Genomic DNA, 27,720 nt, shown 5'->3' on the forward strand with positions numbered 1-27,720 from the left:
ATAGATGTAGCCCTTTTTTCTCTTCCACTACCCTTTTTTTACGTATCTTATTCTCAATTTATATCCAAAAACTTCAGAATTATTCTCGAACATGAGGTAGAAATGTTTCAGACATGATTCTAATAGCTTCTTGACAAATTTCTCTCTTTATTTGGTGAAGATATGGATGAGTCTTCGACCTCAAAACTGGATTTTCTGAATAATTCAAAGAATTCAGTTCGTATAGCTGGTGTTTCAGCGATAAAACTCAGCATGTTGCATAACATAATCTGGTCCATTCAATGTCAAGCACTGGCAAGGAGCTACCTAGTTGAAGTGATGACAGTCTAGTGTCATCTCATAATCCTGCCAGAAAGAATTCATATCGGTCGACAAATTGTCTTGCGACCTGAAAGTTCAAAATGTCAATGACATGGAAATGAGTTGGATGCGTTTTGATGTGACACAAACAAGTTCTGCTCTCATCTCCAATTTCATCTCGCACACAAAATGAATTTTATGATCTTGCTCTTTTTCTAAAGTCACCCAATGGTAGCAACTTGTTATTTAGAACAGGCTGATGTGATAGGTTTCACTTTGAAGGTATCTTTATAAATCTAGAATAATGGAATAAGAAAAGTCCATAACATAAATTATGAATGCAGATATTCTTGCAAGAAAATATTCAATAATCTCTGCTACATCATAACTCTTTATTAATGAATTGTTCATTGATGAATCACAATTTAATTTCTGTATGATTAATAACATTTTGAACTAGTGTATTTTATATCACATGAGAGGTCATGAAATAATCACAATTCTCAAGAAATAAAAAAGTAAATATAATCTCGTAATCAGTAATTATTCTACAAATACAAATCAGTACCCTAAAAATATCGACTATTCTACCAAATATAAGTCTTATTTCTTGTTGGTAACTTAGATTATTGCTCTATTAAACAGTGAGCTGGTTTTTAAAAGAATTTACACAGAAGCTAGTACTTCTGGGGTCATGGTAACTCTCGAAATTATATTCTTTTCAAAAGATTGGAATGAACTCATTCATTCCTCCATCTCATAGTTCATACGTATACTAATTACAAATTATAGTTTCAAGATAATTAGATCACTGTCACGAGGTAGTGGATCCTTGACTTTGGGTTTTGTTGTTGCTTTTTTGAAAAATGAGAACGGAAACTGGTCTTCATCAATTTTGGGCAGCTGCTCTGAAATGGATGTAGGAGGAGTAGGCTTACTTTCTATGGGTTTGTTGGTTTTGGCAGAGTTTGTGTCGAAGAACGGTTTATTTGATGGCAACTGAAGTTGTTTTGATGTGTCAGGACGTGGATAGTTGTATCCTTGACCAAATGTATTTTGTGCAGGCTGTAGGAGAGATGGTGAATCTCGACTAGCTGATCTGACATCAATGTCGAAATATGGAGCTAAAGTTGTTGGTGGTCTTGTAGGTAGCGTGAATGATTTAGTGGGAACATTGTAAGAATAGCCGGTTGACTCTTTGCTTTCATCCACTTTCAAAATATTCGGAGAAGGTTCAGCTGCAGACGGGAGTCTTTCGGAGGGTGAGGGTTTAGGATAAGAGTAGCCCAAATTCTCAAAAGACCCGGACTGTCTAGTCTCATCAATGAACTCGGGTACTGGTGCAGCTGTGGTAGTTGTTGAGATAGGTATATTGAAGGCAGGTGATGGTTTTGGGTAAGAGTATCCAAACGGTGCTTTATTCTCGATTGGATTTGATGGTGCTGTGTCATATTTAGGTGTGGTGGATTTGGCTGGTGAATTGAATGGTGTTTTTGGGTTGGGATAGTTGTAACCGTTGAATGGAAGAGCTTGCTGCTGATTGGAGGATGGAGCTGGCGCTTCTTCCAAATCATTATTTTCTGTAGTAGTCTCTATTTTCTTGTATGGTGCCTTTGTTGTGACGCTTGGTTTCAGTCTTTCAGGGTTGTTATTGGAAGGTGCTGGTTGAATTGCTGGTGTAGGTTTGGCAAGATATGCTGAATACAGTCTTCCATCAGGACGCGGACGTTTCCTCTTGGGAGTGTTACATAGGAAACTGTGGAAAGCATGACTACATTGCTCCTCTAATGTATGGTGATCTTCTTTATCCTTGACAACCTGCACTGCAACCACTGGGTTTTGAGCTGCAGCTGGTTCTATATTAGTGTCTGGTTCAGTTGGTCTTGGTGTAGTGACAACTGGTGCTGCAGTTGTAGGCAATGTGAATTTCACTTTGGGTTTCCTCTTGACATTCTCAGGAATCAGCACAGTTCCAAAGTTGTTGGATGGGCTTGGTGACTCGTTGTCCTTCACTGGCTCAGAAGGAAGCAAAAATTGGTTGGCTGGCTTTGGATAGTTATAACCATTATTGTTTGATGGTCTGATGGCTTGAAGCTGATCATTAGAGGGTTGTGGGTAGACTTCTGGTGTTGTGGAAGGAGTTGGTGTAGTTGGGAAAGTGAATGGTTGATAAGGCTTTGGATATGAATAACCATCATTCAGATTCATTATTCTTGCTGTATTGTCTGATGATGAAGGTAGGGGTGAGTAGTCATCATTGTATTTTTAGTTGTGGTATGGGAGTAGGAGAATGAATAGCTTTTGGTTATAGTTTTGGGCTCTTTTTTTGTCACAGCTTGATATGGGTTGAATGCATCTGATGGTTCAAAATGGATTAATGGCTTTTTTGTGGTTCTGATAATTGTAAGTTCATTTTGAGAGGGTTCAGGAATAATATTGTTTCTGATTGGAGGAAGGTATGAAGCCGGCTGTCTAGTAGTACTTGGAGTAGGTTGGGGCGTTGTAGTTGGTGGTTTTGAATATGATGGTTTAATTCTTTGCTCATCAGTTGATGAAGGAGCAGGTAGTCTGTTTTCCTCGTTGATATTTGAGCTATCAGGCAGCACCAAGCCTGGAGGCAATTTAGCTTGAGGCCTCAGTCTGCCATTGAATCGTTGCCTGGGCTTCAATGGTACACAGAGAAAGCTATGGAATGAATCATTGCAGAGCTCCTCCAATGTGTGCTGCCTTTCTGTTGTCCCTTGACTGATTGCTATTGGATTCTGAGCACCAGCACCTACTATGTTGTCCACCTTGGGTCTAGCAGTTGTTGACTTTGGTAACAATCTAACTGGTAACTGTTGAGCTGGAAGAGGATTTATTAATGGAAATTTTGGCTTTTGTGGTAAAGGAGGAGGTAAAAATGATTTATCTTCTGATGATGGCTCCGGCTGAATGGAAGGCTTTGCATTTGTTGGAGGCAAATACAATCTCGAATCCAAATCGTTTGGCTGAGGAATTTTACTGTCTTTGGCGAAAAATTCATTCAAATTTGATGGCTCAGGCAGTATTGTGGTTGCGGGAGAAGTAGTTCTGGGTGTTTCAAATGCATAGCCATCATATTTCGATTTGTATGGGAATTTATTCAGGCCACCAAAGTTATTGAACTGCGGAAACACAGGAGGTTTTTGGGTTGTATATTGTGGAGTATAAGGAGATGGTTTCATTGTTGGGTTGACTTTGTTCACAACTATAGGCTTAAGAGTGGATGATACTGGAAAATTGTAGAAATTATTGAATGATGCTTGGTTTTGTGCAAAGCTTTTGAAAGACTTTGGTTGGGTTGAAAACTGTTTCCTCTGTTGAACTCTTTCAGAGCTGTCTGGTTTTGCTGGCGGTAAGTACTCTCTAGATTCAAAAGAAGGTTGGGGTTGTACTGGGGCTTCCGTAGGAGGCAGATAGGCTCTTGAATCAGAAGCTGCTTGAGAGTCATAGTTGCTCTCTGGCCTTGAATTGAATTTTGTAGGTGGTAGATAAGCCCTGAAGTCAGATGTTGGTTGAGTGTCGAATCCTTTGAAAACAGGTCTCTCAGTTGTGGTGACTGGTTTGGTAGTGGATGGCTTGAGAAAAGCTGGAAAATCTCTTGAAGGACTTGGCTCAATAGGGCGAGCTGGTGGAGATTTTCTCTCATTCTGGAAAGATGCTTGACCATTTAGAACATTTGCTGGAATTTTGGCTTGTGGCCTCAACCGTCCTGTTATCCTTTCTCTCTGTTTTGTTGCTCCAGTACATAAGAAACTATGAAAAGGATCGTTACAGAGTCGTTCCAATGAATGATTTTCATGTTTGTCTACAACTGGTTTGATCAAATTTGGTGAGTTTTCTGCCGGTGCAGGTTCAATATTAGGATATCCTTCTGTTGTAGTTCTCACCCTTGGAATAGGAACTTTGATACGTTTCGTTACAGCTTTTGTTGTCGTTTCAGGCTCTGGTGTGTAATTTATTGCATTGTTGATTTGATCAGAAGATCCAAATGGCGGTTCAATATTGATTATGTTGGTCAATTTTGGTGGTAGAGCTGAAGGTGGCGGTAGGTAGTCCTTTCCTGGCAAATAGTTTCTGTCAGGAGCTGATCCATCGGATTGACTATCTGGTGATGACACTGGTAGATGACTTTGTTTCTTCTTTGTCAATGAGGAGATTCTCCTTCCAAACACTGGGACATCTGAATTTTCGTTCACAGAATCAAAGTCCAGTTGTCGCCTCCCCAGTCTTCCATCTGAGGCTCTTGCTGAGTCAGAGGAGAGCAGAAACCAGCAGCATACTAGAAGCAGTGAGTGGAAACTCAGTCCCAAATCCTGAAACATAGAAAAAAGAGAAATCGTACATTAAAAATCAGATCATTTTAAACTTCTCGCCAAGAAATAATGTCATTTATTTTCAGCTTCATTACTTAAAAATAAAATCAAGTCTATCAGCACTGAATATCACAGGCAAATGAAGTAAGATAGAGTTATCATTTTCTCACTTTGATATGACTGAATAAGCTCTACTCTCATGAATCAATCAAATCAGTGATAACTCTATTAGCAAGCTAACATTAAGCTCGATTCACACTTTAATGAGACATTTCATCCAGTCATATATCGTCAATTTGGATCTTAATTGACTGTAATTCCTTCTTTCATTGATTAATTATGAATCAAACCTATTACTGTCTCCCTTATTGAGTTGCAATAAATATCTCCCTATTGATCCTATTATAGTAACATGAATGAAATGTTTCTCTCAATAAGAAGCTCTTATAACTAGGAATCAGGAGGTCTTTGAGTTGATCAATAAGAAGCTTTCATAACTAGGAATTATTATATTCCTATTAATAATAGGAATTATTGATATATTAGATCTTTGAGTTGATGAAAAGGATACATTCATTGGTTTCTGAGAAACAAGTATAGCTTGCTTCTACTGAATAGGGGATTTAGATGGCAGCATTCCATTCAGGTAATATACGAACATGTTACCGGTACTGGAAGAGATAGAGTGGGAGTGGAACTTATATGGGAGTACCTTATCGTGAAATATATATGTTATAAATAATGTACCAGTAACCTGTTACACAGTGCAACTAGAACCAGCTTACGAGTCTTCTGATAACTGTTCATTAAATGGAGAGAGATTCATGTTCAAATATCTTGCTTTCTTCCCAACACAAGCGTGATAGGCCAAAGATGCTTTCAAACTACGTCAATTATAAAGTTTGTTTTCTAAGCACGTTTTCTTATCGGCAAAGTATTTTCGAATATGTTACAATATCAAAGCAACCATTGTAACGTCCTAAATACGTCCTTCCCTGACTTCAGTTGGATAACAATATTAGTCCGATTATGAAGAGCGAGTCAAGGAAGAAGAGTTGGAAGACAAGAAGGAGGAGAATATGCCAGAGAAAGGTCAAAATTTCCACTTTCTGTAACATCACGATTATGGAAATTAGTCGACAATACTGGATCTGGGTATTCATTAGTCAATTATTGTCGTGGATGTTATCAATATTGACATTATAAAGGAAATGTCTCCAATAATATTCAATCCGCTAGTTCAGTAGGAGAATAACACGAGTAGTATCTAGTAGAGTTTCTTGTATCATTCAATTTGTGATCAATATGATAGTGAGGGCCTATTTCATAGAATCTATTCTATGTTTATCTAGTAGGTTTCAGAACAGCAGCTAGTGAAGGTTTTCTAATTCTTTAGATCCTTTATGGATTCATACAATAGGTTCATCAACAAAATGATAGTGAGAGAAAAGATAAGATAACCTTGTGCTAAAAGGTTATTCTCGAATTATAACTTATGTCACTTTGCATTTTTCATATACTCAACTTCTTATTCATATAATTCCCACTTCAGGGTGGCCGCACATTACTTACGACAGTATTAATTTGTAGTCACGACCTTAGTTCAGGCCATATTAGAGTTTTTGATAGACGTATGCATCTATGCCCTTTTTAAAATCAAAATAGGCAACGTAGTGAAATTCATTAGTACGGACATTTGAGTTTTTGGTTACTGAGCAATAATTTTATTCACGAAATCCCTTCACTTATATGGGCTACTTTGTTCGAATTAATAAAAATATGATTAAACTTGTAGTACCCTTTTAAAAAAAAAAAAAATTGAAAACTTTGAAACATTTTTACATTTTAACTTGAAAATTACCAAAGTAGGTCGAAGCTAGTCGTTTAAATGTTTTAAAGTTTTTTAAATGTTTTAATAAAAGGGTACTACAAGTTTTATATTGTTTCACGAATATTCACGTAGAATACAGAATAATGGAAAAATATAAATCGTGGAAAAAATATTGGAAACTGATTATTTTTAAACCCTTCATGGGAAAATAAGAGAGAGAAAGTGTCAGAATAATATGAAGTATAAATTTACAATCAATTGATAAATACAATCTTAGTACAGTGCTTCAATATGCACATCCTTTTGAGAAAATTATCTGAATTACATCACATTGTTAACAAATTGTCTTTTATCATAATTACTGATTTATTGGATGTCAAGGCTTTTCCTGGAGCTTCCATTGAATGGTCAAGATCGTAAAGGGTAGGCCTAATTCAATCTGGTTCATGATCAGTATTTATATCGGCTATATATTTCAGTTAGCGGTTACCGTAAGCCATGGCCAATGTTTAGCAAAATTGTCTCGCTTCTATCCAGTAGGTGACCCTGGTTTATTTGCGTTTTACACCCAAGTCACGATGTGAGGCACCCCATTCTCTTCATTAATGGCCATTCTCCATCCCTCCCAACAACGGAAGACCGCAAACAACCTGGGAGGACCGTCGATATGGGCCCTAGATTGTTCACTCCTCATGATAATGTTGTTAAAATTGATCTCACTTAGAAAATTTCGGCTATAAACTGCAGAGCTTCTACAGAAGAAGCACCTCTGATCTATGAAATAATGAAGGGAGGAATAGACTTATATACACGTACGGGATAAGAGATTCAAGAATGACGCATCATTACGTCTGAACTACTTCAATGATTGACTTGAAATTTTGTATATAGATTCTTAATTTACCAAGGATGGTTATAGGCCTATTTTCAATTCTACAAAAATTTAGTTGGTCAAGTTTTCAGTTTGTCCTTTTTCTTAGAGACCCTTGCGGCGTACGGGCTACCTGCTAGTATAGAATAAAGTTTTGTACAAGATTGTGGATATTTCGAGAAAATCAGTGATTTCTAGACCACCCTCATAATAATTTGCCTTTGCTGTTTCAAAGGTTCATCTCTAATAAAGTAGCCCCTTACAATAAAATTGCAATCATTCTTGTCCTTTAAAATGAATTATAAGGTTTTGTAAGTACCCTTAAATCATTGCGAAGATTTGGGAAGCATCAATAGAGGACTTGATAAATGATTGTCGAAAAATTGTTACTGATCGGGGAATTAAATAGCATCTGGTTTGAACTTATAATGCAGTTATAAGAATTTAACGAGAAAAGAAAAATTCTATTATTGTGGAGTTGACTTGTATCTGAAAAATCATTGTAAATAATACATTTCTCCAATAAATATGCTTGGATCAGGTTCTTGCGTCGAATATTAATACTGTAGTAAAACCATCAGGAACAAGAGTTGCAGGTAAGGTTTCAAAATCTTTATTACTTTTTAAAAAATCTTTTATATCTTTTTTAATCTTTGTTTTCTATACTCTGGAACCCTGATTTGAAAATTGATTCTAATGAAAATATGTGAGACAATGACATGATTACGGTATATTTCATCTATTAATATCTTCTTATCATTTACAAACTAAAGTAATGAATGGTACCACCAAATTAAGAAGTCCTGACCTTTTTTATATATTCGATCATATTATCATCTTGTTTTTATCTATTTATATCATTTTCATGAAGCCAAAACCAATTAGAACAGGATAGTAAAGCACAATATAGTACTGAACTTGAATTCGAACCAGCAATAATAAATATGAAATTCTTATCTCATCCTGGAGTTCACGTAATAGGACATACTATCAATAGTTTAATAGTTGAAGATTCATCTGCAGCAGAACCTGTAGCTCGAAATGTACTAATGACTGTGTGTATATAGTTAGATAGGTACGCCAACTTATATGTCTAATAACTGGTGTAGAGAGCGTGACCAATGTGATTAACCCACGGGCATTAATGGCTGGATAATGAACAAACACCATGAATAAAAACGCATGTAAACATTGGATTGGGATTGGACTCCTGAAATTGATTGTGAATTCGTGATGTCTTGTGTATCTATTCAGTGACCCATTTCGAAGGCAACAATTCCTAAACAATGTATTCATTTTCATTGTGTCTTCGAGAGGTTCGTGGTATTTGTTTGGGACCACCATGGAAGAAATAATAAAGTTATCAATCCATTATTGATGTTGTTACATAATGGTCATACTGTTATGGGATTCTGATATCGACATACTTTGATCACTACTTGGCTTGAGGATTCGGTAGCTCATGATTAATTGAAAATGTACGTGTATTTATGCAAATAAATAATGAATTTAGGCATTGGGAAGATCATTTACAGTAGGCAAAGTGAACTCCTGCAGCCAAGTAAATATTTATTAATACTTTTTTGGTTGAAAAGTGAAGAAAACATTTCATTCGGTCTTCCTAGATAAAACATGTCATTCTAGAAGTGGTCTTCATGAAGCTATTCTCAGGTGGTCGTTCATTAAAGTATCATCATGAGTCTTTAAGGAAATAGTAGCATGTGTATAATATTATGGGGAATATGATATGATTTTTTAAATCACCGAACATTTTATTGTGAAGATTATTGAAATTCCATTACAATAGTTTCAAATGCTATACAAAGGCAAAACGATTGGGTGATAAGATCAATAGAAGAAAAAAAATTAATTAATTTTCTTCTATGATACGACTCGAGCGACAGAAAATGATGTCTATAAAATCATCACTAATTAGGACACACATTAACCTATCACTAAATAGGAGGTAACTAACTAAGAAAAACTAATCACCCCTATTACAGGTAATAGAGCTGTACAATAAATTATTATTAAACTAATAAGCAACCTTATTCCTGAAACACTTCACTCAATTTTCCAAACTGGGCAGATTAGTCGTATTAAATTATTTCAAGTATCACTTAGTATAATCACTTAGTATCACTCACGGTCTATATTTCGTGAGTGAATAATTATTGTTCGCTGAAATTCCATGCATTTTCATGCTCATGTGTAAACTTTCCAACGTTTTTTCGATGTGTAATTCTCTACTCATTCTTGTTCGTGCATTACGTACATGAATAAACATTATTTCGTAATGCAAATTAATTTAACGCTCAATTTAAAGCGAAGATTCTCCAAGCAGCTGTTTTAATTGCTTTAACAGGTTAAACAAACTGGGAAGCATCGCAACTGCTTTGAGCTTTCAAGTGTAGAAAGTTGATGTTGTTCCAATTGTAAAACAAACTTCATGGGCAATTAACAGCGAAAGATTATTAGCTTTGTAGCTCAGCACCGAAAATTGATAGCCGCTCAATAGGAGCTGCATGCCGCTTCCCTTGAACAACTTCAACAAGTGTAACAGAGAAAGTGATTGGTCACTTTGGGTATTTGCTAGCGTTTGTGTAGTCGCAAGTTTGTTGGAAATTAGTTAGGTGCTGTGTTCCATCCATCACTTTGATGGGAGTTTGAGAATTAGTTGTCCTTATTTGCATTGGGGTAAAATTAGTTTGATGCTTGCCTCAAGTCATGTTAAAGTAGTAATTGGTCAGTCATTCCAGAAAAGATTGTTTTGTTGGAGACAAACCTTTTATTCAGACAGATACTGGGATATTTTGCCTTTTTCTACTTTAAATTCGAATATGGTATCTTGAACTTTATCTCTAACATCAACAACCTATATTGCTAACTGCAACAGACAATAACCCTAAAACTCTTATCTTATTTGTGAGGTTAAAACATTTAGGAGACTTAAGGAGGGAGATAAAGGTATAATTTTGTGTCTATTCCCTGAGTTTTCACCCTCTTAAAACAACATCTGACATGAAAACACCTTCCAATTCATATCATAGATTATTAAACTTTATACTGGTTGTATATCTATTGTTGATTCAAGCGAGACACTTACAACTTGGAAGCACAAAGCAAAAACCGATGAGTTTTCTATCCTTGACAGAAAACACTACCCTCAGGTAGAACTACGCTTTTATTGCAGGTGATTATACAATATTCACGGAAGTTTCCGGTCGGAAAACTGTCTTTCGACAAAGTTCGCCTTGTCAGCAATCTAAACACGTTGGTCTGCACTTGTGGATCATATAGTGTAGCCGGCAGCTGGCTGAATAATTCAATCATCCAACTCTTGTTTCCATTCACAAGATAGAAATGTGTGCTCGACTTTCCAGCGAGCTGATAATAAAATAATATCCCTTCGGTACAAAAGTCGCAGCTCGCAATACACTTCCTAGCTCAAACTATATCTTTACTTATAATACTAATACAATGTTCAGGAAATGTTGCTCTTTCTCTATTATTTGACTCTGTAACCGTGGAAGTTAAACAATATTGTTCAATCTTTTTTCCCATATTATTTGTGAAGCTACGGTGTGGTTTGTTGATAATGGATAGGTTACAGCTCTGTGCAATCTTGTTTTCTTCTCTTGTAAAAGAGTCTTATAAGTTTTTCATTCGACGTTGAGCTTAATGTTCTGGAATCCCATGTAAGTAGTTGTGTTATACAAAATTCAATCGAAATTGTAATCATTGATCTCAATAACTTATGTACAGCTTGATTGCTTTTTACCCTTAATCTTTGATAACTACTCTAGTGTCAGTGAGAAAACGTAGATTGATTTCTTTTTCTTCAAAATGAACTCATCTTCCACTAGTTGAAAAATTGTTCTGATCACTGGTTTATATTTTAAATATATTAAAATATATCTCGTTGCATTTACCTTAAAATTATTACCGTATATATAATAGTTCAACAAATTTCAAAGTTGAATAGCACTAATTCTCGTACATTTCGCCACTCTTTCGGATAGAAATTTTGTTCCACAAAGTCTAATTGATTATCCTGAATTAGAAGCGAATCTACATCGTGGCATGCTAATGTGAAGTAAGCAGAGGTTTGCCGAAAATGAATCCTCATGTGATACATAAAATCGGTAATTTCAAAATACTGATAAAGTTCTCCTGAATTGAATCTATGCAAAAGTTGCTAAGTCAATAATTATTTTGGAATTGCTGGTGAGACGTAACAATTGCATGGTCCTCGCTGAAATAAATGAATTATTGACAGTACAAATTCTCACCATGCTATCATACGTGAACTGAGGCACTCAATTACGAAAAACATTTCTGGTTGCCGTTATGAACTCCGATGTTGTTTTTCGAGATTTGAAATTTATTTATAACAAATTCGTAATATGATATTCAATACAGAATAAAATGGGAATTTTTGAAAGAAGGGAGTGTAATTCCTTGATAGGCAAATCATAAGGAACATTGAATGAAACATCACATGAAACAACGAATTTTCAGGCATGATGGAAATCTTCAAATCTAGATTATTTGCTGTTTGTGAGATATCTGACCTTATTGGTGATTCATAATCTATGACAACGTCTTGCAGACGACTTTGAGTGTCACACTGACCTCTGGAAACAAATTGCTACAACTTGCATTCTGTGTCATTTCAACGATTCTTCCAAAAATAACTGGAAAACTAGACGGATGTCGAAATATGAATGCACGGTCTCACATTTTGATAATGTTATATCCGAAGAACTGCCTTGATCGTTCAAATAAAAAACTATCTTTCGTAAGCGAGTCCATTCCAAAGGTCATGTCAAGCTATTTATTTGAAGAGCCAAGGTTAAAGTTAAAGGCATCTCTATTATCTGATGCATCTTTGAGAAGGAATGTTGTCAACAACACTTTCACCTTTCTCAATTTATGACAGTTTTAGATCCTCAACAAATGCATGAAGGTTTGATTTGAATTATTGATGCTATTTGTTCACGTGACGAAGGATCAACTTGACTTCATTCATATAAATTCAATACAGATATTATGAAAATCAGTGTGTTTACATTCAGTTTGATTTCAGTCGTTTAAGATTCTCCTATTTCTTGTATCGCTAGATAAAAATTATTTATAATTTGTTAGTAATGATTATTTCCTGGAGTTTACTGCTTCATTCTTTATTCTTATTATCCGATTAATATTTTCGATATTTTTATGTATGAAATGGATGGAATTGGGTCACCATCATCTACAAAATCATCAATTATTTATAATTTGTTGGTAATGATTATTTCCTGGAGTTGACTGCTTCATTCTTTATTTTTATTATCCGATTAATACTCTCAATATTTTGATGTATAAAATGGATGGAATTTGGTCATTATCATCTACAAAATCATAAAATTTTCCTTAGAAAAAACTGTGATCACACCTTCATTGAAAATATCTACCAAATAATCTAACCTCTCAATATTATTATACTGTACATACAACTCAATGGATGGTCTCAGAATCGTTAAACCTGCAATATTTAATGAAAACAATATAAAACTTGTAGTACCCTTTTTATTTGAAACTTAAAAACATTTTAACGACTAGTTTCGACCTACTTTGGCCATTTTCATTTTAAAATGCAATATTTAATATCAGAGATTGTCAATATACTGTAGAGTAGATAGAACATTGAGAACATTGAACACGTGCATCATGATTTCTCGCTACTACTTGTCTTCTAGTAAATCGCAGTAAATAGAATCAAACTTCTCTGTTTTTGACGTCTTCCTCCATCCCCGTACTAATAAATCATTCGGCCGGCATAATTGAGTCAGATCCGACAAGAAAGATGAATCGGATCGGATGGAACAATAAATCTTGGTTCAAAAGGAGTTTCCGATTATGGTTAAGACAAACCCACGAAACAATAGCGACTAACTAACAAATTATGTAACACCTTGGCAAACCGTGAATAGGTTAGATGACTATCAAGATGTCAGATTTCACAGTCGAGATAGAGTCGAGTGAAAGATTTATTAGCGGCTTTGGAATGTTGCGATGCTGCAGCTTCCATACCTTGGACAGCTCGGGGAAGAAGAAAACAAACGAATTTGTAGGTGGAGTGAGCAAAGAGATGATGAAGGGAGGAGGACAGGAATATGATCGATAGTCATGTCGGTTTGAAGATTTTATCGCCGAAAGATCACGATATGATAATCTTGAGCCACTGATAAATTTCAGAGTGTGATATCTTGTGTGGGTTCCAAGTTAACGAAGCTTGATCTATCCCGTGGTAACCTCAATATTGGCAAAGTGATATTCGCTGAGAGGCTGAGTGACATTGGATGGCTATGAATCGCAATGTTCATATTAATGTAAAGATGTGGTCTGTTTGATCAGTAAGGGAAGGAATACCTCAATCCTCGCCACCTTCAGCTCCATTACAATACAATACCAATAGATTTTATTTCCATTAATATACAAATGAACAATCTAATCAATAAAATGTACATAATATGAAATTTACTACAAATATAAATAAATTTCATTTTTTCGGAAATTAACCTACTCAACTATGGGAAACCCATGTTCTAGATCAGGTGCATTAGCATTAGCTAGTAGAATACTGAGGATAGATTATTATTTACCACATTTTGATTTCAATACGCGACGTTCTTATAGCATTACAATACTGTCATTTTCGGAATAATATTGATATACTGATCTACTAAAGAATAGTACATTCTACATTGAAATACCACGTCCAGGAGAAGAGTAGAGTAGAATATTATCAATTTTAATGATAAAGAGTTTGATTTTAATGATTATTCGTTATGATTATAATATTCATAGATAATTATAATGATTAAAATGGAAAATTTACAGTAGAAAGTCAATAGCTGAACTACCGGTAAGCTACCAAGAAGAACGTTATTTAATTGATGAAACCTTCGATTTCAGTAATGTGTCATCTTACAAAGAGAAAATTGAACAGTACTAGTGAGCCCCCAGGCTGGAGAATCCGTTCACTGCTCATATTCTGACATCTCATGGATACAATCAATAAGAATTCATTTGATATGGAAAATGATTCATGATTAGTAATGATGGGATACTACAACTTTATGCACTTCAATGTTATCCTCTAATATACGTGAAACGATGAAGAAGTCAGACAATTTCGTTATCAAAGAGCTCGATCATTATAATGGTTGAAAGAATACGAGTTGAAAATTCGGAATTTGATTTATAAAAGCAATCGAAAGTAATTGTCGAACATACAAACAAATAACGATTCTAAATTCTAGGCATCAGTAGGAGCTTGCTACGCTCTTCAATCAATGAATAGATTAATTACTATGTGAGTTCGTTATTTGATTCGTTAGGCAAAACTCATATTAAGATGAACCGAAAAATTACAGCTCGAGTTATGGAGGAATTAAAATAAAATATTTAAGCAGGAATTATCTGTATAAAAACGTGCAACGTCCAAAGTTTTCTGCAACTATCAATCCAATACTACTACGATTAAGTTGGAATCCATTTCTAGCTCAGCTTCATACTTTGGATGAATATGTTTCAAATTCTATTGCACATAACTTTTTTGAGATCATAATTAATGACAATAAAGTAGATGTCTAATTTATTCAGTTGAATCACTGTGCAATACACCTCATATTCTGTACATGCGCCAGTTGAATTGATAAAAATAAATAAAAAATTCAATGAAGATCTTGCAGTATTGAAATATCGAGTCTGTATCACAGAGTAATCCTTGGACACAGAGGATACAAGAAACTTGAGTTTCATCTTCAATTAAACTGGAGATAACAATAGGAAAGCTGGAGGTCATTAAGGGTTAAGTAAACCAATAACTAACAGCTCACTCAGTCTCCTCCATTAGTAGCGACTTGAAACAAGGGAACAATAATTATTTTGAATTTCTTCTGTAGAGAATGAGCAAATATTAGGATAGAAGTGCTTTCAAGTAATTTTGCGGCGTGGTTGGACTCCACTGAGCAGCGATTACAAATTACTTAAGCGCGAAAGATAAAGAACATTGGAACAAAACAGAGACAGCCGGCTAACTCCCAACGTCTCCCTAGTGAAATCACATTAACTTGATTACAGACCGAAAATGGTTGGTAGCGCTGCTATTTTATCGTGGCTCTCACGAGTCGTGTATTTTTCAACAACGTTCACTTTCTTGCTCATTCATCTTAGCTGTCGTGGTCACGTTCGAGCCAGGAGCCAGCCCTTGATTGATATTCAGAAAATGTCCCCGAGAGAGCAGAGCACCTCCCTTGGCGATAAACAAGTTAAACCGCAGATGACAATCTGCAGCTAAAAATTGATGCTACAACCCCTGAACCCTGCAAGATGTTTGCCAGGAGACCCTTCAGATTACGATTTGATTATGATATGTGGCTGGAATCCTAATCCATTCAGATTAACGCACGGTCCTTGGCTCGTGAATCAGTGTTATATTGGTGGTTATCCTGAGAATCTAGTTTGTATGCAGAGTAGAAGGTGGAACGATTGAAATTTATCGGAGTTACCTTTGAACAAGAATTTAAGAAAGATGGAGGTGAATGTTATTATTGGGATGGGGAATAATGAAAAAAGTGTATCAGTATTTTCATTTTTCAAATAAATCAATTACAATAGTATTGAATCGTATTGATTCATTTATTGACTATTTTTTCACGGCTAGAATTATTCTAATGTATTTAAAGTGAATGATTACGTATCGCCTTAACATTGATATTTTCAGTCGTTTCTGGAGGGAAGACTAATATTGACAACTCGTGTCTCCTCAATAGAATTGTTAGGGTTGATCGTTTGAGATATAATAAGTCAACGTTCAGATTCTCATAATAAAAGCATAGAGAAACAATAGCGTAAGTAGATATCCCATGGTATAGGGCGTTTATGTCGTAACTTTTACTGTTATCTCAAGCCGATTACTGTCGATTATTGTCGATTTTTACTGTTTTGACCGGGTAAGAGTGTATGAACGGCACAATAAGAGAGACTGCAAGCGTCATAAAGCTTCACGGGAAAGAACTACGTGGACTATCGGCTTGAGATAACAGTAAAATTTGCGACATAAACGCCCTATACCATGGGATATCTATTTATGCTATTGTTTCTCTATGATAAAAGTAACTGACATTTCGGTGAATTATAAAGATGCTTGTCTTTATAATTTCATTGGTAAGCCTAACAAAATTATTGGAGAGCCTATCATCGGAATTATAATCATTATAGCTTCATAGTTTATTTTGGGCGTTTAGGCATTATTTCTCTATGTTTCTACTGTATGTTGTCCACAATCTCAATGATTTTCATTTGATATTTATATATTTTAAAACGTTTGGCAATTAATGTGATATCAATCGAATGTTAGGAATCGTCCACAATTTTGATCTGTGTTCGAATTATTCGAATTATTCTCTGTGACATTTTGATTTCAATGTTACAACTCTGAAAACAATGAGAATCCTTCTGAGTATAATTGGATTAAAATTATTAAGTCATAAAACAAGGAAAATGTGAACAATGTGTCTCATGGAATAATATTAGATTGAAATTCAAAAAGTAATGCGAGTTGAATCATACACGATTACGCCGTTCGAAACTGTAATTGCCACTATACGCGTTTCCCGTGGACAATAACTTCTCGCCTCTCCGCAATGTGAAATAATGTAATAATGTTGGACACTATGGCATTGTTATATAACTCGTTTTATTACTTGGATGTGATAGCCACACGCGATATAGAATTTGCAAGTGACTAAGTGATTACGACTCTTGTTATTCTATTGCCAAAACAAACGGAATGAATCAAATCCAAACAAGTTGTTCAAAGTGTAATAGGAGTTACATATTCGAATTTGAAATTGATTGTGAGTTATGCAACCGGTACACTATTATAATCTTTTCCAAATCAGTTAATACGGTTGATTCTTTGTTGTAATAGATTAATTACTCTCTCCTGATGTCGAATGCTTTCCAATACGAAGGAATGTTTTTGAGAATAATTGGAGCAATCGTTTTGGAAAATACCTTAGCTAAGATGAGCTTTCATTGTCAACGGCAGACATTCCGAAAATATCGCGAAACTTGTCAAAAACAAGAAAGATGCTATTCGAGTCTGGGGAACAATAAATGACAATGGTACAAGAGCTTTACAAATTATACTTTTCCTCAACTGAAATTTCTGATAAAATTTTGAGGTGCTACTTGGGACGATTTAAACATTGAATTAAAGTTGAACCTTTATTTTAATTTATTGGTTAAATAGCTACATCCTTGGTTAGTTGATTAATCAATCCCTATCAATTGTCAATATAATTCTATAACCTTCGACTACAATATCTCTACTCGGATGTACAACTCAAACAATATAATGTAATAAACAATCATGAATACTTTAATATATTCATCAGGCTAACGAGTAACGAGTTTCTGTTGTTACAATTTTCTATCTTTAGTAAACGGGAGTCTATTTGAAACTAGTATTCAAACTAAAACTCTCAAATATTCTCCATTTTTATCAGATCAATTATCAAATTTCGATCATTCAAAGTTTTGTTATATTAGAAATTGGCATAGCCGCTTCAGTAATTTGGATTTACAAAACCTTCAAACTTAAAAATTAAGATATGAATACTTGCGGGTTTTTATTAGGACTTGATTCTTCTGGATTAGTTTGAGTCTATGAAGAGTATTCCGCTTCACTTTTCAATTCATTATGACTTCACGAGTATACTTCACCATAGTATACTGTGACCATTGATATAACAAAGCAGTTTATTCTAATTCTTACTAAACAGAGGTTTTCCTACCTATCGCTCAACTTGAATTGGGATAGTGTATTCGAAATGGAAGTTTCAAGATATTGGATCGCTACGACTTTGAATAACAGAAGAATTATTGCCAACGACGTTTATTCCTGTGGGGCATGAACCGATGTAGAAGTTGGAGAATTTTTAAATGAGAAAAGTATGGTTATGGAATGATATTTTTCTTTATGGTCTGAACTGAAACTTCTCCCCTGAAACCTATTCAGGGAGTCTCACCATGGAGCAAATGTTAAGAGCAGCCTTGAACTATCGCTAAACCTTAATCTCAATAATAAATTCTAGAAACAATCCTCTTATCGACTATGAAAAGTTATACTGTACTTCTTTATATTTCTCAAAGGCTCACAAGGTTGCATGTACTGTACTGTATTATATTATAATACTATTTTATAATATTATATTATGAAAGAATAACATTTAAATTCTCTCTTCATTTGTTAGCCTGCATTTCAAGTAAAACAGTGAAGTTTCAAATTCAATTTTCCAATAAATTTCATATTACTTCATCAATTGAACCTAAAGCATGAATGAATCTCTCCCGAAATACAAGGACTCTAAAGTTGAGAAAAGATAGTTTGGTTGAACTCTCAAGAAACTCTTTGCACTGTTTACAGCATTTATCATAATGTTCAATCTACATGCGGTAGTTGATCGATGAATCTATTATTATCAATCCAGCTTTTAAATAGAGCAAAATCATTAAAGATACAACTGCATAACTGCAGTTATTCGGCTGCAAAACTGCTGAACAGCTAGATCCCTCTTAAGTTAACTTAGTAACCAAAATTTCAAGGACAGTTCTTGATGTCCTGATATGTCAAGCATTTTCCCCTCTCCGGTTTACTCTGAGCATACTTGGTGGTGTTTGGCTGAAATCGTCAGTTTGTAATTCTGATCTTGAAATAGATAAAACTCTCATTCTAGTCTTCCTCACCCAAGTCATTTTTTTAAGTTAAGCAGATTCTATCAGAAACATTATTCAACATTATATCGTTCACTTCATAAAGTTTACAAAAAGTAGAAAAGTATTACTACTTCGATTGAAAATATTGTATATATGTGAATAACTATTCAGAGAAGGTTTAACCAATTCTTCTCCTTGATCCAAACATTTATCCTTATTTCTTCTTGAAATTAGAGCTCTAGGAACATATCAACACAATATGTTTCCCTTGAATCATAACCCGAAGTCCCTTCTTTTAAACTATTTCTTAACCTATTTCGGACTATGTGTAACCTTATCAAAATTTGGGAGAGGAATAGCACAAGGTTACTTTATTTTTTCACTCCCCATCATTTTGATGATGTACTTATTGTATGAATCAATAAAGAATAAATTGATAACTGGTGTAACAACCTCAATGATTCAGCAAGATAATAATTTATCCACAGTTACTTCAACGTTAAACTGGGAGTTTTCGAACTTCTGTGCTTGTAAGACCAACTTATGCAAGTAATCTTGACAAAACGCTGTATTGCAATAATTTAAAGGACAACGAAGGAATACTGTTAACAATGCAAAACAATTGGAACCCTCCCACGTAATACGGCATAAGATGACAGTTGTATATCTGTGTATATGGTCTGATATGGCATGAAATAGCAGTTGTATATCTATGTACATCCGGCAGTTGTCAAAGATACGTGTTTTAGCAAGTCATAAACAAAGGTAAAAAGATGGTATCGCTGTTCAAGCGCAGTATGTAAATATTGCCAAATCTTTTCTTCTATATCATTGAGGGCGTTTTGTAACACTTATATTTATTGTGCTACCTGGATTTTTGTGTTATGTAATTGAGGAGTCAAAGCTACTTTATTACGAATACGTGTTCTTTGAAGCGTAGGCTGAGTATTGTAGTGAGATCAATAAGAATTTCTCATTCATGAGCTAGAATCTGTCAATTAAAAGGTTTCGAAATTCGATCTGGTATTGAGAGTTTATGTGGGTTGAGGATTTCAATTCGGTATTTTATTTATGTGAGTTCATCTGCAATTCTACCCGACTTGAAATTGGTCCAGTGAGGATAATGTAATTTACATTCCATACTCTCTGAATTGGTCTTCTTCTTTGACATTCTTTTTCATTGGTTCTAGTCAACAATATATTATCTTTTCCATTATCCAGCATTCTTTTGAATTGTATAGAGAGAATCTGAAGCCTGAAAAAAGATTTCTCTGTTTCTGTTTTCGATCATTATATCCCATTGATTTGAATGAATAGGTTTTAATTTTCTATCTATGACTACGTTTTCTATAAATTGAACATTTTGTATCTGATTCATAAATGAATTAGTAAGAGTGAATTGACTAGGCCCACTTCCAAAGAAACTAATTCTTTCAACCTTTGAATCAAAATTCATTGTTACCCATCGTAGTCTCTAATCAAGGTAACCCTCTCTCTCGAAACACTCCATTTTTCAACTTTTAATAATAATAATATAATAGTAAATTCATTTATTCTTCCAATCTATACATTACACATAATCAGAAATTATGAATAGTACAGTAGATATATAACAACAACAATCTTGCAAATTATAAAAAATAAAGATAATAAAAATAATACAATTACACGTTGTACAAAGAGATCACAATTATTCATTTACATAAAAAGAAGAATAAATAATTTCAAGTACCCCGAGGATAAAAGTCCTGTTTGGGGCACCATCATATTTTTAATTAAGAAAGAAAAAAGCAATGAATTATTTTGCCGAGTCGGAACTTGCATAATATGACAGGGTGAGGAATTTTAGTTTAGAAAATACATGTATATTAAATTTTTTATCTACTTTCCCTTCATTTGAAAAGAATAACCAGCAATCAATGCACATTCCAGGCAATTAGCAGACTAATAAATTTCATTTTATAAATTCCTGTCCATAATTATCAACATTATAGGAAAATTACTCATGTAGCTTGAATAATAATATTATCTTCACACAATTCCCAAGAGAGAGAGAAGACATTCATCCTATGAAACCCGTAAATTCATATCTATTCTACTCTTGAGAATAAACTCTCCACATCATTTTGTAATAGAAGCCAAGCTTTTACTCCAATGTTTTTATTATTGATTTGCTTCAAGTCATGAATCAAAGCTCTTTGTACTATATTATTCTTCAAGACAATGCTTCTGATTGTTGTCTCATTCTTCATTGAGTGTGATCATTGTGCTCCATTGATGTTCATCTCTCCTCTTTTTTTATTCAATCAAATATTTAAAACCGCTTAAACGTATTTCAAGTAGTTCAACCATGAAAGCTCAGTCATATACTAAGCTCAGCTCTGCAATAACTAGTTTAGGAAACTAAACAATAAAATTTCGACAAAATGATAGATCATAAATGAGGAGATGTTTCATTCCAATAGACTACTAGGCATTTCATTCTTACCAGATCATTCTTCATATTCTTGTAAAATCAAGCTGTGTGAACTGCCAAGAGAAATAATGACCACTCCTCACGCACGCTTACTATACTATAACATGAGTACATCTTCCCAATCAAGTATCCCATGTCAAAAGAAAAATACTCGAAATCGTAAGATTTACAATAGATCTCGCGTTATTTATTGACTTGTATCTCCCACCGCAATTATCTTGCCAATGACATTCAGAAAGTTATAAATCTTGACATCGGTTGGAAATGTGTGTCAGTAATGTCAACAAGAGAGTATTACACAATTGGGCAATGGTCATGTACTATTGTGCTATTACCTATATTTTTACTGTTCCTGTGTTGACCTGTGATCATGCAAGCTAATGCAGCGAACCTTTATGATGTTTTGTAACCGCGGAGTATTCCTCTCGAGTACCCAACGTATCCGTACTCTTCTCCTCGGTCAAGTATTACTCAAGTAGTACTCCTCTCGACTTGACTCGTAACTCATACCCAACTCACTGCTGCTAACTCAATCGTAACTCACTCGAACCCAACTAACGTACCACGAACAAACAATCCATCGATATTTTTGTTTAAGTTTCGAATTTGCATAAGTACCAGTGTTTACAGTCTTCTTCCACCCACAAATAAGAGTCCTAAAAATATGCCGTATCAAATTATTGGCTAATCAATAATTCATTTGTTGTTTCACCTCAATCTCCAGCTCATTGGTCAGTCATGCTCCCATCGATTTCAAGGCAGTAAATGAGAGAATTTTTGTTTTCACACAATAGATGAATAGATTCTTGTTTATTCTGGCCAACAACGAATAATTGTTAGGCGGTCTGCAGCCAGAGAGTATTTTCTCTGTCTGCATCAAGTAATGATGTTTGGAGATGACAAAACTCTGTTTTGTCAGCTGTGCTGAATAATAAGTTTTATTTTTCTGGCTCTAAATTTTGTAAAATTACGTGAAAATGTTTCAGTTATTAGTGATTTGAGTGTAATATTTTTGTTTTCTATCCAGTTTCTCAACTTTCAAAATTCAAAATTCTTAGTTTCTGTTGTTTTTGAGTGGAAAGGACTAAATTTCAGAAAAGTGGAATCATAACCTCATTTCGGACTTTTAAAATAATATTATCTAAATTTGGGAAAGAAATAGTACAAGGAGTATCCTAAGTTTTTCTCTCCCATTCAGTGCTTTCTTGTAAAAATAAGAATAATAAATCGATGAAAAGCGAAATGGAGATGGAAAGTGGAAATACCAATATTATTTCTTTTTCTTTCTGCATTTAAGAAGTTACATTACTGTCATAAACGTTTTCTTCCACTCATCCTTCCTGGTTCTCTTCCCTCTGCTTCTCCTTCTCCCTTTTATGAATTTGTCATTTTTGATATTATATCTTATCAAATCTGAAATATCCATGAAAATAATACTAGACCATCCCCTTTTGAGATCATTATGAACTTGACATCTATAGTATATTAATGAAAGAGTAGCCTATACAAAATCAAAGTTGATTAAGTTTTTAGTATAGTATTTGAAATTTTATAGTATTCCTTTCTTTGTTGGCTTCAATTAGAACAAGAGAGAGATTTTACTCTCATATCCTTAATGCAACTTTGAATCCTGAGCATTGAAAATCAATGTGAATTTTGTGTCTTCTTCTAGTGCTGGAACACATCTCATTAAAATATCTAAGGAATCTATTATGATTGTGAATTCCAGATCTAAATGAATTCCCGTTAAGGAGAGAATATCTTTTCTGAATGATTCACACTCGTGGTTGGGAAGTGAAATGGAATGATAAAATGATCTCAATCATTATACCCACTCCAGCATCAGAGGATCATAGCATCTATGATAGCGCTTTATCTGGATCAGATAAACATATGATTCTCATGAAGGAATGAGTTTTTCTGAAATATAAAATCTATTGAATTCTTAGACACCTTGAATTCTGAATCAACTCTATTACAATATTCTCTCCATTCCAGTGGAATCCTCACTTCATCATTTCCAGTGGTTGCTTCCAGCCAACTGAGCCACGTGTGTTTATATGCTCGGCGAATAATAATAAAAAGAGGCAGTGGCTGCAAATTAAGATTTACGGCCGTTTAAATCTGTTCACAGTAAGCTTGTAGCATAGCCTACCCTGTTTTCGTTAATTTGTCTTGTGTAGTAGTCCCCGGTGCGTTATGTCTGTTTTCAGCCCGCGGCTAGCGGCAACCTTTAGAATGGCAAATCATTTCACGGAGCGCCACAACTCTTCTGCATTTGCCAGACAGTTGGCGAGAGAGGAAAATACTAAGGAGGAATATGATGAGAGACAGGGATGAAAAGTTTCTGTGAGAGTTAGCGAGAGAGGAAACCTACCTACTAAGGTAGGTAGAAGTTATTATAGAGAGGTACAAAGGAAGAGTATGTGTGGAAGAGATAGAGACTGAGAAATAGTGCAAAAGAGAGGCTTTGAGAGGAATAATTTTGATAAAGACTGAAGTATGCAGAAAAAATGAGTGGTGTGAGAAGTGAATAAATTTGATCAATGAGTGAAGAATTAAAAGAGAAAAAGATTGGAGTTCTTCAAAGAGAAAGAGAGAGATAAGAGTTGGATTTCTTTAAAAAGTGAGTATGAGACAGAGAGGGAGATAAGAGAGAGACAGAGCGAGTGAGAGATTTTTTCATAGAAAGAGCAGCGTACAGAAGTAATAAGGGAAAATAAAACAGAGAAAGGTGATAAATAGAGATGGGCAATGAGAGTGTGAGTTAGATTGCGATCGAGAAGTAACGGTACAAGAGATATGGAGAAAAATACTACACATTTATAAATCGGAATAAATTATAGAATCTCAAGTGTATGAATGATCAAAACATAAGATTAGATAAGATAATTATGATCAAAACATAAGATTTTTCCACATTTATCTCAGATTTGTGAGAAGAGAGAAAAAGAGGTAGATGGAATAAAAAAGGAGATGAAGAGAAATGAGATGCTGATCAAGACTTAGTGAAAGAGTCGTAGAGTGGGAGAAAGGAGGAGAGTGGTGATTAGTATGAAATAGAAATTATCCATCTTTATTTTTTGTTAGGTAAAGATTCAGCGCACCAGGCCCTCTACCCACTCAGTGATATTGTTCGGGTGAGTACAGTGGATGAAATAGAATATAGAAGAAATGGAGAGAAATAAGGTGAAGTTCCAATATAAAATTGATTAGATTGGTCCAGATTAGAATTCTTCGTTCCTTTATGTTACAATACAATACTGCATTACAAAGGTTTGAAAAGGAGGAATGAATGGGAAAGAGAATAGAAGGGATATTGTGATTGAAAGAAAGAGATAGTAGATAAAGATCATATATTCATGAATCGAAATGAAATGGGCTGTATTTGAATTCATGACTGTATGAAATGAAAAATTCAAACGTTGTGGTTGTGTTTTCTGTTTGGTTTACATGTGCTAAGCTGTCAGAAAACTAGATGGATCACTCAGTGACAGTTGCAAACTACTTTAGCGATACTGTGGTAGCCTCTGGGTGTAGTTTCGTGACCTTTATCGAATAAATATCAAGCTTTTTCAAAATAAGGTTGATCTTGCATTTGCGAAAGGATGTGGGATAAAAAAATATGTATGATGTAAGAATAAAGGTTAAGATTCTTACTTATTTTATAAAGTTTCTTACTTCAATATTCAATGTTAGAACAAATAAGGAAAGCGAACTTATAGAGTTCATGAATCAGGAGTCTCAATATGCCTGTTACTAATTCAGGTTGTATTATTGATATTTTTGTTTTGAAAAACGTTCTAGAATTGTTTCAAGGTAGAATAATACGTTGTTTTGTTCTACTCATATATTTTAATTCATACAAATCTACAAAAACGATGTTACATGCTTCTTCGTCAATAGACTGTTTGTTAAGTATGAAGATTCATTTAACTTTAATTATATTTGATGCTGGGTTAAAATTATGGGCTACTTCGATTTTAAAAAAAAAGGTACTTGGATTTTTATTTTTTATTTCTATTCAAGAGTAATCCTAACGAATAACGATACTTTGATTTTATTCAATAACTGGTAGTGAAGGATAGTGATTTAGTTCTATATCCTTGTTTGGTAGAGGTAGGGTTGTCTTGAGCCGTCTGAACCCGAAAATGACCTGAACTATGAGGTAATATGAGTGAGGATTTCATTTTTATTGAATAACAATCATTATTGTAAACTTTTTACTCATATTCAAATATCCATTCCCAACTTGCAGCTCCAGAAATGATAATATATCTATTCAAAGTAATATAAATAAATAAAAATAAATAATGTATTTGTGGGAGAAGCAACAGTTGCAATTTATTTGAAGCCAAAGTTGCATTGGCTTAGGAATATGAGTACAGACGCTTGAGTGAAGAAGGAAAGTTTTATATTATTGTAGGAAGAGAGTCAGTGAACAGAAGAGAGTGGGAGTGACATAGTGGAAGAAATTTGCAAAGACTTTGAAATTTATTCCAAGATTAGTTGAGTCTTCTACTAATTGGCTAAAATGTCATGCAATTACTCAATATTCAAGAGTCGAGCGAGTCTTGAACAACTTGTTTCCAGAAGAGAGAGAGAGAGTGAGTGATAAGGGGTGGGAGGGAAAGAACGAGGGGCAGAAAATTGAATAGAGAAAGAAATTTGTTGCCAGCTTGAAGTTGATAAATTGTTGAGAATGGCAACATTGTGAATAAATTTTGCTAGTAATTCTTTGACAAAGCTGGTATTGAACTCAAGTTTTGTTGGATAGTTGATTGCATAAAGTTTTTACTGGGAAGGAAAATTCTAATCATTAGATTTCTCAATTCCCCTCTTCTATCTATCTAAATCCAAGTTACCGTGGCCTACCTTTAACCACCTGGGACGTGTATAATTCATCTCGAATACAAGTAAAGAACATGAATATGTAACTACTATAATAAGAGATGTACTATGGAACTATTATGGGTAAGAACTATTATATGAGTAGCCTACGTTAACATCGAGAATGGGTACTCTCATACAACTACATTTTTACATTGTTTATTCACTTAATTCCAAAAACTTCTATGCTTAGTTCCGATAACTGAATTATATCATATTGTATGTAGTAATTTTTCACTAATCTACTAATATCATGAAACCTATATTGAATAGGTTAAATCCTGAAACAGAGATAGAGGAAAATATTAACTCGTTCACCCTTCCGTTCGCTCCTCAATATAATCTGACATTCTGAAATAAATGGATTTCCATTTTGTGTGTAGTAATTTTCTACTAATCAACTAATAGCATAAAACCTATATTGAATAGGTTCAAGGTTTGGATCAAGACTTTTTTGGTTATTAGATTTAAGTTATATCAATGTTTTTGATGAAATTTATAAATACTTAATTTTTTTTTTTTTTTGTTAATTTTTTATTTTAACTGATATTAAATCCTGAAACAGAGATAGAGGAAAACAAATATTAACCCGCTCATCCCTTCATTCGCTCCTCAATATAATCTAAATGGAATTCCTTATTCAACCTCTTACCGGAACCATTAGGAAACATCACCCTGACCTTCATGAATTCTAGTCAAAACCTTTCCCCAATTTCATCCATCAGGATCTATTCCATTGGAATTCGATTTCTAGATGCGTCATACTGATAGAGCTCTTCCGCTGTGGAAAGTATTTCATTAGTTCAGTGTCTAGATTCGCTCTAGATGCATGAGACTGATTGCTCTTTAGTTGAAAAGAGTTCAGCAAAACAGCAGTGATGTCAGATAAGCGGTGCGAAATAGATTGATTTTATTTGAGATCAGAAAAGTCTGGAGATTTGCTGTGCAGTGCACGGCAGAGAGACACACACTCAGATTGAAGACCGCAAAGCTGGTTCGCAGCAAATATATCGGAAAACATGGCGGGAAACGAAATGGAACATTATTTGAGCCCTGTCAAGAGATACTTTCGAGTGCTTCGCAAGCTTGAAGAGCTTAGAAAAACATGGCTTATGTTTTCAAGGGTCAGTCACTCTCTCTCTCTCTCTCTCTCTCTCTCTATCTCACTCACTCTCTCTTTCTCTCAGTATTATTAGTAAAGCACAGTCAAACTGTTCCAGCAAAAACAACACTCTTCCTCTAT

General features: G+C 34.5%; 2 protein-coding genes across 2 annotated transcripts in view; both read right to left on the reverse strand.

The window, feature by feature from the left end:
* Positions 1 to 803: 803 nt before the first annotated feature.
* The window catches only part of LOC111056375 (proteoglycan 4-like), a 44,681-nt gene continuing 17,764 nt past the window's right edge, over positions 804 to 27,720 (reverse strand). Inside the window, exon 2 of the mRNA XM_022343737.2 lies at positions 804 to 4,637. Coding sequence (XP_022199429.2) covers positions 2,508 to 4,637 — 2,130 coding nt within the window. The 3' untranslated portion in view covers positions 804 to 2,507. The remainder of the gene's footprint in view (positions 4,638 to 27,720) is intronic.
* Positions 1,087 to 2,508, reverse strand: LOC111058044 (leucine-rich repeat extensin-like protein 5). Its single transcript, XM_039438200.1, has one exon. The coding sequence runs from the start codon at positions 2,506 to 2,508 to the stop codon at positions 1,087 to 1,089; it is 1,422 nt and encodes a 473-aa protein (XP_039294134.1).

Source organism: Nilaparvata lugens, chromosome 11, assembly GCF_014356525.2.
Source record: "Nilaparvata lugens isolate BPH chromosome 11, ASM1435652v1, whole genome shotgun sequence".
Lineage (NCBI taxonomy): Eukaryota > Metazoa > Arthropoda > Insecta > Hemiptera > Delphacidae > Nilaparvata > Nilaparvata lugens.